The sequence below is a fragment of the Silene latifolia genome, chromosome 9 (assembly GCF_048544455.1).
Source record: "Silene latifolia isolate original U9 population chromosome 9, ASM4854445v1, whole genome shotgun sequence".
NCBI lineage: Eukaryota > Viridiplantae > Streptophyta > Magnoliopsida > Caryophyllales > Caryophyllaceae > Silene > Silene latifolia.
In genome coordinates this window covers 4,603,732-4,618,474 of record NC_133534.1, presented here as the reverse complement: position 1 = coordinate 4,618,474, position 14,743 = coordinate 4,603,732, and the positions used below count along the sequence as shown (strand labels likewise).

At 37.8% G+C, this 14,743-nt stretch overlaps 2 protein-coding genes across 3 annotated transcripts; one reads left to right on the top strand and one right to left on the bottom strand.

The window, feature by feature from the left end:
- Positions 1-374: 374 nt before the first annotated feature.
- On the bottom strand, positions 375-8,740 carry LOC141602363 (uncharacterized). 2 transcript variants are annotated; one of them, XM_074422660.1, is made up of 2 exons: positions 8,613-8,740; positions 375-1,670 (listed from the first exon to the last, which is right to left on the bottom strand). In XM_074422660.1, exon 2 carries the CDS (start codon positions 1,606-1,608, stop codon positions 511-513), a length of 1,098 nt encoding a protein of 365 aa, XP_074278761.1. In that variant the 5' UTR covers positions 1,609-1,670; positions 8,613-8,740; the 3' UTR covers positions 375-510. The 2 variants fall into 2 exon arrangements, with proteins under 2 accessions (XP_074278761.1, XP_074278760.1); XM_074422659.1 differs by having other exon boundaries at positions 375-1,647.
- A 720-nt stretch (positions 8,741-9,460) lies between these two features.
- LOC141598807 (tyrosine--tRNA ligase, chloroplastic/mitochondrial) lies at positions 9,461-11,394 on the top strand. The gene has a single exon (XM_074418597.1). It carries the CDS (start codon positions 9,502-9,504, stop codon positions 10,903-10,905), a length of 1,404 nt encoding a protein of 467 aa, XP_074274698.1. The 5' UTR covers positions 9,461-9,501; the 3' UTR covers positions 10,906-11,394.
- The last annotated feature ends 3,349 nt before the right edge of the window (positions 11,395-14,743 follow it).

Genomic DNA, 14,743 nt, shown 5'->3' with positions numbered 1-14,743 from the left:
GCTTGTGATGAAAAGGTATTTGTGACATCTCACAATCACTTTTCCGGTGACATCACAAATGACAATTTGTGTTCCATAACACCCTCGGGAGTGCCTTTGTCACCAACTCACCATAGCTGATGATTAGTTCGCTTCTTTGATGTTTTTGTTTTAACTTTTGGTCTAATTAATACAGTTTTAGTTTATACTAATTTGGTTTTTTTAGTTTGCAGAAGGGAAAAAAACAATTTTGGCAACATCTTTTTTTTTTTTTTTTTTGCAGCTGTAAAAATTTTGGAAAACACATATGAATACGACTTAAGCGGAAAGAGGTTTACGGTTGCTCCACTTGAAAAAGTAAAGTTTGGACGAACAATAAATCCTGAAATCATGTATAGGTTTATAAAAGTATATCACATTATCAATAATATAATAGCAGCAGTATTTGTCCAATTCCAATTTTGCAAATCAACGGCGATACATTCCCAGTTTCCACCAGTAGAATCGTCATTAGGTGCAAACGAATACCTGTTAAAGAGGCAGAAACTCCCTCACTTGCCGAGTGTCTGGAAGCACATATGAATAGGACTCGAGCGCATTGACGATTATGGTTTTTCCACTTTGCTCAACTCTAAACTTGAAAAGGTCAACTTTGGTCGAAGAATATCCGGCTTCAGGAATAAGTTTCAACGCAGCAAAGCACAAAATCTTGTTGCCTAAACGGATCATCGCAACAAAAGACCTATTTCTATTCATACGACGAACTTTTTTAAATTTTGATTTCCAACGGATTTTCAACCATGCGCCACTGGCTAAATCAAAAGCACGAACAAAATCAGGAAAACTAGGTTTATAAAAGTATATCACGTTATCGACAACAGCTGCAGCATTTGTCCAATCTTGGAAATCAACCGCGATACATTCCCAGCTTCCACCAGTAGAATCGTCATTAGGACTGAAAGCATAAATGGAAGGCGATGGAAGCCTACCATCAGACACGTGCACAAGAATCCGAGATTTAGAAGGGTCTGTGACTGCATTTCTAGACACTTTACAACCAACAAGTTCAGAAGGTAGATCGAGTGACTTCGATTGGGCAGAGGTAGGATCAAGAACCTCAGGTTCAAGGTAGTTTTTTCCGAAGCCGTATATCTTATCACCAAGGCTAACAAACACAGGGTTATTGAGGTTCTTTGTTGGGACTGGAGCTGGGCACCAAACATTCATCTGAGATTGATCCGAAGTCAAGTCATAACGAGAAGCACCAATGAAGACTGTGTCGTGGTGCAAAGACCTGAGCAGATCAAGCTTTTGACTTTCAGATTCAATTTCAGATTCAGCAATATAATGACGACCACCAAAAAGGTAGACGGAATTATCAATAGCCACCGCAGAAGTCACTACAGTATATCGAAGCAGTGAAGGTGTGTAACGAAGATGAACTTTATTGCTCTTTAGATCCACCAAGTGAAATTGCAGGCGACTACAGAGTGTCTCTTCTTTTACACCTGGTAGAGCATATTCTGGTCCAATTTCATCCGTCACCAGTAGTATCCTTGTCTTCTCTTGTTCAGAATTTTCAACTCTGTCGGAGCTGGTAGGAGTATTATGTTTCATCGCTCCTTCCATTATTTCACCTTGCTTAGCTTTACGATCTCAGAAACCTGCCTGCACACAGACATTCAGATAGCCTAATCAAACATATATATATATATATATATATATATATATATATATATATATATATATATATATATATATATATATATATAGAGGCGGATCCGGTGAGGCACCTCATTATGGCGAGGCGGCCGGTCTCACCAAATTACTACCTTATTAACGTCAACTAGAAATAAACCTTATCGCGCTACCCTCCGGTGAGCTGAACTCATCGCGCTATCTTATTAAGCATTTAGAGGATCGATTATCCTTACATACTGTCATTTTGACAGGTACAACCTGCTTATCGGTTCCAAAGTCCTGATATCTATGGGAAACATTCTCCTGCTACGCATCCGGTAACATTGATTTCTTTCCTTTTGTATTACTTTTTTTTTTCTTGTAGGACTAATACACTTGTTTAAGTCCACTACTGTAAAATCATGGTTAACTTCACCTAGTTATTGAATTAGCCCTTGATTAACCAAAGACTCGAAATAAAAAGACTTTTGGTAGAGAAGACGAAATTCATTCTAATCAAAGTTGGTTAATCGTAATTATGTTTAGGCGTATGTCTCCCGATGAATTAGCTAAGATTCAACAACAGGTTTGATTCGAATATTCTCCAAGTTTTTGTTGATTTTGTTGATTAATTTTGCATTGATTTTTGTTACCGTGTTGATTTTTGCTTGTTTGATGATCGTTTTATTCGCGAGTTTAGAATCGTGATTCAAAGAGCGATGATTTGAAATGTGATCATCGTTGTTTGTGATTCGTGTTTGAGATTTGTTACTGTACTTGTTAGTTTGATGTTCATTGTTACTATTAGTTTAATCATGATATTTATTTGTATAATTGAGGGAAACGACACTGAAATTTGTTGAATTTGGTGTGCTGATGAACATGTTGCAGTATCTAACTTCAGCACATTGCTTTCTATTGGCTTTGCTTTTCCTGTTTTTCTCACTGAAAATGCTAATTGTGTCTGAAGAATCCTTCTCTTGACCGTGTAAAAGACATTGGCTGCATCATTCTTTTAATTAGTTTAATATTCTCTGTATGCCTTTAATTGACCAGTATTTCCTTTCCTCATTTCCTAAACCTTCTGACCAAAAGCAAACATAGCGAATTCAGTTGATTGGAGGCGGTATTTGCTAGTTGTTGATAACTTCTCCAAGCCTCTTTTATACTAACCTTGTTCTCTTTTAAAATCTTATTGCAGCAATGGGCAGAAATCACCTTATCAATTGCCGATACACATAAAAGTTCAAAACTTAAAGCTTAAGTTTGTTGCCTTTTTATTAATTCACTTGCGCATTTTGACAACAAAGCTGGTTGTCAATTGTCAGTTTGTCACTCTTTCTGCTGTAGAGACTAGCGGGCATCTCTGTGTTTCTTTGTTAAAATTATTATTGACTCACGGCTGGTTTCTCGATTCAGGCATCAGTTGAACTGTAAAAAGAAGAACAAAGCCGATGAATTTCCAAGGAAACCTCGTGCCTTTTCTGCACGGGAACTTTTGGGTTGCCTTGCTGGTGCATCTAATAATGAAAATGTTGATGATTCAAGAGAAATGTCGAAGTCACTGGTTGGTGGCCATGTGAATGTATGCAAGATAAGGGTTGTAAATTTACAGGCTGCAATGCAAGGTTTGTCTCATGTTATTACAAACAATTCTTGCATTAAGACTGGAGTTCTCATTTTTATGTGACAAATTGGTCTACTTTTTGTAGGCAATATGCTTCCTGCGCCAGTTAGAACAAGAATGATCTTGTCAGAGAAGCCAACCGATGGTACTGTAGCAATGCATTATGGAGACCTGAGTGACGGAGATTATCTGAATGCTGAAGATTACCTGCCTACATTGCCTAATACTGTGAGCCTCTTTGCATTTTAATACTCCCTCTATATGATTCAGTCTATATTCCTCTTTTGGACATTCAAGTCAGCTTTATACATTTTCACTTTCGGCAAAAAATAAATAAACCTCAAAACGTGAGAGTTTTTGGCTCCTTTCATCATTTCCTAAACCTTCTGACCAAAAGCAAACATAGCGAATTCAGTTGATTGGAGGCGGTATTTGCTAGTTTATCTTCTTTTGTGTAATAGCTCCAAAAAGACCAGTTGACAAGCCAGCTCGTTTCTGGGGAGATACCAACAAGTGCACTGAATCCGATATCATTGTCACCCAAAGTCCTGGAGCCCCTCTTCCCTCCGGCATACCCACCTACACCGTTGAAATCATCAATGCCTGTGTCTCGGGTTGTGACATTTCTAACATACACATCCACTGTGGCTGGTTTAGCTCTGCTCGTCTCATTGACCCTCGCATCTTCAAGCGTATCAATTACAACGATTGCCTTGTCAATGGTGGCCACCCTCTCCCAAACGGGCAATCAATTTCATTCCAGTATGCTGACACTCGGAGTTACCCGCTGGTTATTTCAGCCATGAGTTGCTTGTGAAGTCCTTAACACGTATGATTAGCGATTAATTTTGCATTTTGAGTTGTTAAATTTTGTCCATAATTAGTCTTCTTGCTTGCTTTACGGTTAGTCTTGAAATCACCCAAATGATTATATCGAGCAACCAAACCGATTCTTTGTGAACTGCTTTGCTTGGGCTCTATATTGATAATCGTTTGTGTTGTGGTAGAATACACGAGGCTTTTAGTAGGGAGAAAGCCCTGATTTTGATGCGAAAATTTTGTGATGTAATTAGTCTACAATCTAGAGAGCATTAATGTCTCAATTCAGTCACAATTGTGTCCTGTGGGCATATTTTTTCCTTATTTGGTGAATCTCGGACCTTATTTTGTGAATCTCGGACCTTGTTCGGTGAATCGAGAGCTTGTTTTGTGAAACTTGGTCATCATAAGTGGTTAAAATCACCTTTTTTGCTCTTTTCCTTATTTGGTGAATCTCAGACCTTATTTTGTGAATCTCATACCTTATTCAGTGAATCTTAGGGCTTGTTATGTGAAACTTGATCATCATAAGTGGTTAAAATCACCTATTTTGCTCTTTTCTTTATTCGGTGAATCTCAAACTTTGTTTTATGAATCTCAGACCTTGTTCAGTGAATCTTATAGCTTGTTTTGTGAAACTTGGTCATAATAAGTGGTTAAAATCACCTTTTTTGCCTTTTTCCTTATTTGGTGAATCTCAGACCTTATTTTGTGAATCTCATACCTTATTCGGTGAATCTTAGGGCTTGTTTATTAGGTGAATCTCGGACTTTGTTATGTGAATCTCGGACCTTGTTCGATGAATCTTAGAACTTGTTTTGTGAAACTTGGTCATCATAAGTGGTTAAAATCACTTTTTTGCTCTTTTCCTTGTTTGGTGAATCTCAAACCTTATTTTGTGAATCTCATACCTTATTCAGTGAATCTTAAGGCTTGTTTTGTGAAACTTGATCATCATAAGTGGTTAAAATCACCTATTTTGCTCTTTTCTTTGTTAGGTGAATCTCAGACTTTGTTTTGTGAATCTCAGACCTTGTTCAGTGAATCTTAGAGCTTGTTTTGTGAAACTTGGTCATCATAAGTGGTTAAAATCACGTTTTTGCTCTTTTCCTTATTTGGTGAATCTCGGACCTTATTTTGTGAATCTCATACCTTATTCAGTGAATCTTAAGGCTTGTTTTGTGAAACTTGATCATCATAAGTGGTTAAAATCACCTTTTTTGCTCTTTTCCTTATTTGGTGAATCACCTTATTTTGTGAATCTCATACCTTATTCAATGAATCTTAAGACTTGTTTTGTGAAACTTGATCATCATAAGTGGTTAAAATCACCTATTTTGCTCTTTTCTTTATTAGGTGAATCTCAGACTTTGTTTTGTGAATCTTAGACCTTGTTCAACGGTTACTCTATGTGATAACATGACAAGTTCTTTGGAATAACACTACATGCTCTTTGGAATAACATGAGAAACATATGACTCGAATACTCAGGTGAAGTGGTGACTTATAAACTTATATTGTGGCCATTACATCAACTGTAGTGTGTTGGTGGAATATTCAGTTTCTACTAAACTAGCTCATTAGCTCAATTGGTAGAGCATTTGTGCAATTGCATAAAGGATGTAGGTTCAATTCCTACATGAGCTTCTATTATCAATATATGTAACATAAGTGTTACTTGATCAAATAAACAATGTTATTATATATACGAAACAATGTTACATTATCAAATAACTAGTGTTATTCTTAGCTAGCATCACTTTGTTCGATAATTATTGTTACCACATAGAACAACTAATGTTACTACAAAGTGTAACTAGTGCTTTATATATGTTCGTCTATGTGGGGCTCGAACCCACACCATGTGCAATAACACATTGCTCTACCTTTTGAGCTAATAGACGACAATGGCCAAATCCGATATGAAAGTAGACAAATAAGAATTAAAATCCGGCTGCCATAATGTAGAAGAAGGAATGGCGAGAAAGAGAATAGGCAGATTCTAAGAGCGAGTTTGGAGTTCAACCAAAATCGTTAGGTTTCAATGATTTGATTCTAACTCCTTCCCATACCACCTGTAATTTATCCTCTAAACCGTCTCTTTGTCTCTTTGTTAAAAGATCTAGCTTAATAACTTATGCAAAACAGTTGTACACTAAAGTTGTACCGTTGGCTCCATCTCCATTAAGTCCACTCAATCATCGCATTGTACTATTTTCCATTTTCTTCATATGGAGTATCTTTTTGGCTTTTCCCAAAAATAAAGATATCAAGCTTGAGGCTTGAGAACGAAGAAGCAATAAACCACAACAAGAAGGGATAACGAGAAAGCAAATAAGCACACTAACGCTATGTCAAATAATCCTCCATTAAATTACAGAAGCATAACAAAATAGCGAGACTATGGCTAAAGCCAAGGAAAAATGGAAGATAACCAAAGGATAGAGAGTGGCATAAGGCATCTGACTGAACACATTAAATTACAGAAGCATAATAAAATATATAAAAAAAATGAAGATTCTTACCAAAGAACGTTCAAAGAACAAGAAGATGATCACAAATAACCAAAGGTACCAAATTTGCATCAAACAGATTAGAACATTAGTCCATGATAAAAGAGGATGGGCAAAAATATGCATAGATGTATATCCGTCATGGGATTAACTATTACGGAGTATAAAGAAATCACTTGCCTTATCCCAACAACTCACCCAAATCATCTTCCAAAGCCCGAATCATGTACTTGTGAAAGTTGAACTTGGGGTTTGACTTGCAATGGGTCGACAAACAAAAACGTAGTGATTTCAATCAACGACTATCAAACCCCGGAAAGTTCAACCAAAACATATAAACTTGAAGACACAAATTCTTAATGAAGCACATACCATAATGAAACCCATCCTCAATGTAACGTAATCTGCTTTTTTGTCACGGCTCAAAAGGATGTAGGTTCAATTCCTACATAATAATGCTTCGAGAACCCTCCACTAAACAAAATAGAGTTCCACCAGTAACCTACAACAACGAGATTACCTAGACAATTAAAGAAAGCACCTCGATTCCTCAAACTAAAATCGAATAAATTCAACAGGATTACCTAGACAATTGATTCAATAAATTCAACGAATAAAATCGAATTTAGACAGGATAAATACATGATTAACGGTAAAGAAAAGAGGAAAATGTGAAATTAGCTGACCTAATTGGGAAATGAGGTGAAAATGGAGATGATCGGCGTGAATCGACGGAGAAAACCCTAGAAATTGGGGAAGAACGGAGTTCACCGGAGGAGCTCGGTTGAAGATGATGAATTGTAGAGAGAGAAAGTGGACGAAGTAAATGAATTGAGTAAATGAACTTAAAATGTGTGCGTTAGTTAATTAGAATTATATAGGGGACACGTGGCAACATCTGGTGTGTCTCTAATTTTTAGATCCAATGGTTTAGAAGGTGTCCAAATTAGCCTCACCCTAAGAAGGGTGCCTCACATGATTCAATCTCTATATATATATATATATATATATATATATATATATATATATATATAATCCGCTACACCTCTTAAAATACATATCAAAACAAAACAGCAGTCCGAAAATCAACTCTTAACAAATACGGAGTAATAATTCCAACATCCTAAATATATCGTCTTTATTAAAACACAAATTCTCATTACCATGTGGGGTAGATAAGACAAAAGCAGAGTGTCTAGGGAGTAGTAATCTGTTTTGTCTTATCTACCTACATGCAATATTCAACGGGGACAGAGGGAGTAATAGTTGCTGAAGTACAAATAACATTGAACGTTCACTCTTTTTTTCGCAATTAATTTGGAATAAACTTAGACGAAGCCAGGATTTGAACTTAGGGGGGCGAACGACTAATATCATAATGTACACTCGAAAAATTTAACTAAAAACTTCGAAAATCGCCCTGCTAGCCCCTCTAACTCCACCACTGGAGGGAACCGGACTATACAAAAAACAGTGTATCCGATATTCGAATACATTAATAGTTACGGTAATCTGATATGTTGATCACAAATTCTCATTTGTGAGAGGATCAAATAAAACCCACTAGGTAGATAAAGACAAGTCATTTGTGACTCATTAGACACCCTAATTTTGTCTTATCTATCATGTGGTGCAGATCTCTTCACCATCGATCCAAATCACATGGAGACTCACTTCATACTGATATGACTCGTGTGATATATGTTTACTTTTTGTACAAATTAAAAAATACAACTATACGTAGACATTAACAAATAGGCGAACTCAGAAATAAATTTGGGGTAGCAAATTTTCGTCACGTCTCATATTTCAGAATTTTTGGTAACATGAATCGATAATCTTAACCATGTTCGAGTGTGCTACCTCACTACTAGCTTGGTTCCCCGAAAAAAAGTAGAAAAATCAAGAATTAATATAGAAAACAGTAACTAATAAAATAATTAAGGGTTGAATAAATGAAATGAAGAATTGTGATTAAGTTGAGAAGCACTTACAATTGTATTTGAATTGAGAATGATTGAGAATACTGGAGGAGATTGTGATTGTATTTCACGTAATCACAGTATGTCGTTATCTACGGCCTGGTAATTGATACGGGGGCATCTGTGAATTGTGAGCATGAGGGTTTTTACAATTGATTTTTTTGTCTAAACCATCCGGTAATCCAAACCACACTGGGCCGACTAATCCGGATTTTGGGGCGTGTCCAAGGATTACGGTATTTAAACCCCTCCCAATCGCAGTTGTAGGGATCGATCCGCATACCTCCCTTCCAAGCGCAGCTACCACTGCGTCAACTAACGATTGGTAGGGTTTTTACAATTGATAGTACGCCTCTAAAACTTGAGTTTTTATGATTATGGATGTCAGCCTGCAATCTGTCAGGGCCTGTGAATCTATAATCGTGTTTTCATTTAGATGATTAAATATTCAACAATTCTTCTATAGGACCGTCTTATAATATAGGACTGCCTAAAAAGAGAAGCCCAAAAAAGACAATTAAATTTATTTATGTTTTAATTTTATTTTAACGATCCGATATTTTATAATGAAAATGAACATATCTAAATATATCATTTATTAATATAAAATTTTAAGTTATCAAAATAAAATAATTTTTACAAGTTTAGTAACTAATTTATTTGGGCTTTTGGTTATTTGGCTAGTCTTATGGATAAAGTGGTCTTACACAACAATTATTTTGTCCCGATATACGACTTATTCAAGTCGGTTTCTCATCGTGCCATTTATTTTTTTAAACACGCTATTCAAAGTCCGTTTTGGGTCGAGTCATTTCAGACCGGATTCAAATTGATCGCATTATATTATCATTTCACATCTCTACTAAACCACCACACGAACAAGTAAACCTCCTCTCCAACAATGGCTTCCCTTACAACAACACTTCCCCTCTTCACTACCACAACCCGAACCCTCCTCTCTCTCCACCTTCGCAACCACCACCGCCGCCTCCTTTACTCCACCACCGTCTCCGCCGCACCAACCACCACACCAACCACCGCAAACATCATCGACACCCTCCAAAACCGCGGCCTTATCGAATCAATCACAAACACTAACCTCCGAACCGACCCAAACCGGCTCCGTGTCTACTGCGGGTTCGACCCGACCGCCGAATCCCTCCATTTAGGCAACCTTATCGCTATCATCGTCCTCTCTTGGTTTCACCGCTGCGGTCACACACCCGTCGCACTCATCGGCGGCGCCACGGGTCGGGTCGGCGACCCGTCCGGAAAATCCTCGGAACGACCCGAATTGGATGATTCTACCCTTCAGAACAATATCGCAGGTATTACTTCAATCCTAGATAGAATTGGTAGGGGTAATTTCGTCATTTTGAATAATTATGATTGGTGGAAAGAGGTGAATTTTCTTGATTTTTTGAAGAATGTTGGTAGGTATGCTAGGGTTGGGGTAATGATGTCGAAAGAGAGTGTTAAGAAGCGGTTGGATTCGGATACGGGTATGAGTTTTACGGAGTTTAGTTATCAGTTATTGCAGGGGTATGATTTTGTGCATTTGTATAGGAATGAAGGGGTTAGGGTTCAGGTAGGTGGCAGTGATCAATGGGGGAATATTACGGCCGGAACGGATTTGATACGAAGGATTTTGGGTGTGGATGATGGGGTTTATGGGGTTACCTTCCCATTGTTGCTGAAAAGTGATGGGACAAAGTTTGGGAAGTCGGAGGACGGGGCGGTTTGGTTGTCGAGTAAGTTGTTGTCGCCGTATAAGTTTTATCAGTATTTTTTTAGTGTGCCGGATGGGGATGTGATTAGGTTTTTGAAGATGTTGACTTTTTTGGATTTGGAGGAGATTGATGAGATTGAGAGGAAGATGAAGGGGGGTGGGGGGGAGGGGTATGTGCCGAATTTTGCGCAGAGGAGGCTTGCAGAGGAAATGACGAGGTTTGTTCATGGGGAGGAAGGGTTGGAGGAGGCGGTTAAGGCGACTGAGGCTTTGAGGCCTGGTGCTGAGACAAAGTTAGATTGGGAAACTATTGAGGGGATTGCGAAAGATGTGCCTTCTTGTTGTTTGAGCTATGATCAAGTTTTGAACGTATCAATTGTTGATCTATCGGTTATGTCGGGGTTGCTTGAGAGTAAGGCTGCTGTAAAGCGTATGGTGAAGCAAGGTGGGTTGTATTTGAATAATAGTCGAGTTGATAGTGAGGCGAAGATAATCGAGGCTGATGATATTGTGGATGGGAAAGTTATGTTGTTGTCTGCTGGGAAGAAGAACAAGTTGGTTGTGAGGGTGTCGTGATCAGCAAGAAGAGACAACCAGCAGGAGGCACTTGGCTGACCATTTGAAAATCATTGAGGAAGCGCTCCAGTGATTAGCGTGTGGAAGCGTCTGTGGTTATAAATCTCTGGTATTTCGCGTTTGCAGCGAGGCTGCTGCTGTGGTCAAGATATACATTGTATGCCTTTTTAGTGATCTGTTTCTAATTGATTATTTCTAATTAATTGGTTGGTTTTACATGTAAGACCGTCATACTGTCTCACGTGAGTTTATGTGCAGATTAGTATGATAGGACTTATCATTGATTTATCATTTGACTGAAGAGACTGTTGCAGCTAGTTTATTTTATTGTTTCATTTGAGAGCTGTGTATCAGTAGCTAACATCATTTCAGGGCATTTAGGGAGTCATTGCAATGCTGCATAACGATTATAAGTCACCGATTGTTGCGAACGCTTTGAATTTAGTAAGAAAAACTTATAAATTGCTGAATTAGTATGAACTGTGGATTTCTCAAGTTAAAGCTTCCACTGCTGCTCTGAACTGTTGGTCACTCCAATTAAAGATTGTCGGTTATTTCAGTTGCGGTTTCCTGTGTCCATATGGCGACTGTCCTCTGTTATGCACATGCATTTGTTTAGGTGAAGGATTCTAAAATCGCGTACAACATGTCATCAAGGTCTTCGCGAAGTGTGCCAAGTCAGCTATTTTTGTTTCTCTTCACTTCTGGGCTGTACCCGTGTTCGATACAATGTGCAAGGACTTTCACACCGGAATTATAGTGCTAATGGACTCGTCCTGGCCGTCTGCAGAAGGTAAGTGAGCTGTTTTCTTCTATTGCCTATTGGAAACCTTGTTCATCAATATAATTGAAATTTACAAAATTGCACTTCTTGACATTGCTATGACTTGCTGGCAATATAATTTCTGATAACCGAGTATGGTGTTTGGCTGCTTCTGCACCCTTCTTCTCAATTATTGGAATGCCTTAAATAGCATGAAGTATACTCCCTAATGTTTATTTGCTGATGTTTACTTTTAGGGAAACATTTTAGATATATTTTGTTTTTCTAGTGACATACAAAATGTCTAAGCTCCCTTATCGTTGAAAATTTGGTCGGTATTCCGTATGAAAAACTATTGAAGTGACCTCACAGGAGAGGTAAACAAGCTGGTTCATATTAAACAGGAATTACCGGTAGTCATTGGTATACGTTAGTTACAATAGAGAGTCCAGGCTCGACTAGGTAAAGTTGGCAGGTAATATGCAGAAAGTTCAACTTCTTTCGGAATTTTTGGAACCTTCATTTAGCTAATTCGTTCGGGAAGTCCCCTTGGTTAAGTATGTATTAAAATCTGTGGGATGGTCTCGTACAAGACTTACAGATTAAATAATATTTTGGCTTTGGCTTGGACTTATTATTTTTTCCACTTTGCACCATGATCTTCAGGGTCATTAGATAAATGAAGTTAGGGTACTCAGTCATCGGAAGCATATTGAAATCAAGTAAAGGACTTTCAAGGATTAACTGTAAGGCTGTCTGGGGTTGCCCTCGTAAGTTTCTTTTGGAGGTTCCATTTGGAACGGTGCTAGGAACTCAATATTCTTCTTTGGGATAAAACAAAATGTCTCATTAGTTCGCTGCACTTCTTTTTGGTGTCTAGAATCTCTTCACTGTCTACGCAATTTTCAAATTCGATCAGTACAGATAGATTTTCAGTTTAATAAGCAACATAATTTTCTAAAAAGGTACTCATTTCACTCTTTCCCCTCTTGATTACCGGATTCAGAAACTTAACAGGGGTAAACGAAAGCAAATACTCAGATCTATTTTGAGTAGTCACATGTAGACATGTTTGTTCATATCGGAAAGCAAGAAGTTATTTAAGATACTATACGTAAACTAATTTTATGTAGTACTCCCTCTATTCATCTTATTTCCATAACCAATCTCCCAACTGTACACTAGTAAGACTAGTTTAGTTAATGGGGTTTCATCTCTTGCTTAGGAACCTTGGCCTATTTTCTGCTCGAGTTCAACTCAGGTCGACTCTTTTAGTTGCTTTTCTTTGTTCCTCAATTTATTTTTTTATAACCTAGATGTTTCAAGGTAAACTTACCTGATGTCTGCATGGTATTGCATCTCACACCTTTTCCAATCTTGATCATAGAATGTTTTGTCACAGCGTAATCTTGCTTGATTGATGCACAATAAATGTGGCTAGTAACGCCTTAATTGCAACCTCGTTACCATTTAAAACCCCGGACTCCTCGACAGCTGTTTGGATGCGCTGTTGCAATATCTAATTCATCAGAATCATCATCATGGGCATTCTTGGAACAACATTAGTCTAATTACTTGGTCTAATTACTTACATTTTTCATACTCTCTGTTCAAGTGCCCTATGTCTACAGATAGTCTTTCTTTTGAGTTTTGTGTACTTTCTTTTTTAATGTTTTAGTCATACCTTGCCTCTTACGACCAAGTTTAGTGTAAGAATGTGCATCTTGGATGCACCGAGTTTAATCTAGTCCGAGGGACTGATGAACACGTGTATCTGCTAGTTTTTTAGAAGTGCTTTAGCTGCTGAACAGTTGATAATTACAATTTGAAAATAACACAAGCGTCTTTATTAGCCAAAAGTGCATATATTAGCAACTTAACTCATCTTATTCCGTATGTCATCTTTTTTCAATGTTCATTTTGCCTCACCGGTTCATCTGCCTTTTTACCTTTATCTTTTGCTCTGTTGACTTGCTCGTGGGTTATCTCCTTTTTGTAAATTTCATAGCCGCTGTACCTTCTAGGTATTTTTTGATACATTATTGCATTAACCTTGAACTGATGGAATGATACCATGGAGGGTGAGCTGATTTCATTTGACGAAGATATGGATGGGTAGAGAGTTGTTTAGGGCAGAATAGAATGTGTTGTGGAAATAAAAATCCATTATAAATTATTGTTGTATATATCTGGCATTTGAACCGTTATTCAATGTTTTTTTTATGTGCAGATACTCGTGGTACTCAAACTCAGTGGCGGTTTACGCTAATGAGATTGATGACACTCTGGGGATTTCACGTCCAGTATTTGGTCTTGCTTACATGTTCAGAGCATCGCTTTGGACTTTGAGTAGTTGAAATGATTGCCAATTAGTAGTAAACGTGTTCTTCCAAGCAGCTGATAGTTGGTTGATGCTTCTCCTGCACTATTTTTTTTTTGTTGAAGTAGATGGTGTTGATAAATATGCCGCCTTTGATGGTTAAGACAATGCTAGCATATGCTCAGTGCTCACGCAATCTTTGATTAAGGGGTATAAGCGTCAAACTATTTCTCCTAGGCGTGTGATTAAGGTGGATATAAGGAAGTTATTTCATTCCTTGCAGTGGGAGTTTGTAAGGAACATGTTGATGGTTTTTGGGTTCCCTGATGGGTTTATTAAGCGGGTTATGGGATGTATTATTAGTCCTTGGTACTCTCTGAAGATCAATGGTGTGTAATTCATGGCTTTTTCCCTGGCAAGAGTGGCATTAGGCAGGATGACCCGTTATCACCCTATATTTTTGCTCTTAAGTATGTCGATCCTTTCTATTCCTCATGTTTCTTATCATCCAAAGTGCGCTAAAGCTAATCTTAGTACCTTATATTTGCGGATGATTTGATGATTTTTACAAGGGGAGATTTTCCTTCTGTTTGTGTTGTTAAGCGTATGTTGGATGATTTTGCTCTAATGGTCTGGGTTGCATGCAAATACTGATAAAACTAATGTGTATTCCTTTCCCTTGAGGTATTCGGGGATGTTCAGTTTTCTTGGCAAAATGCAGTCTTTGGTGCGTCATTGGTCTTCCCAATTGTTAT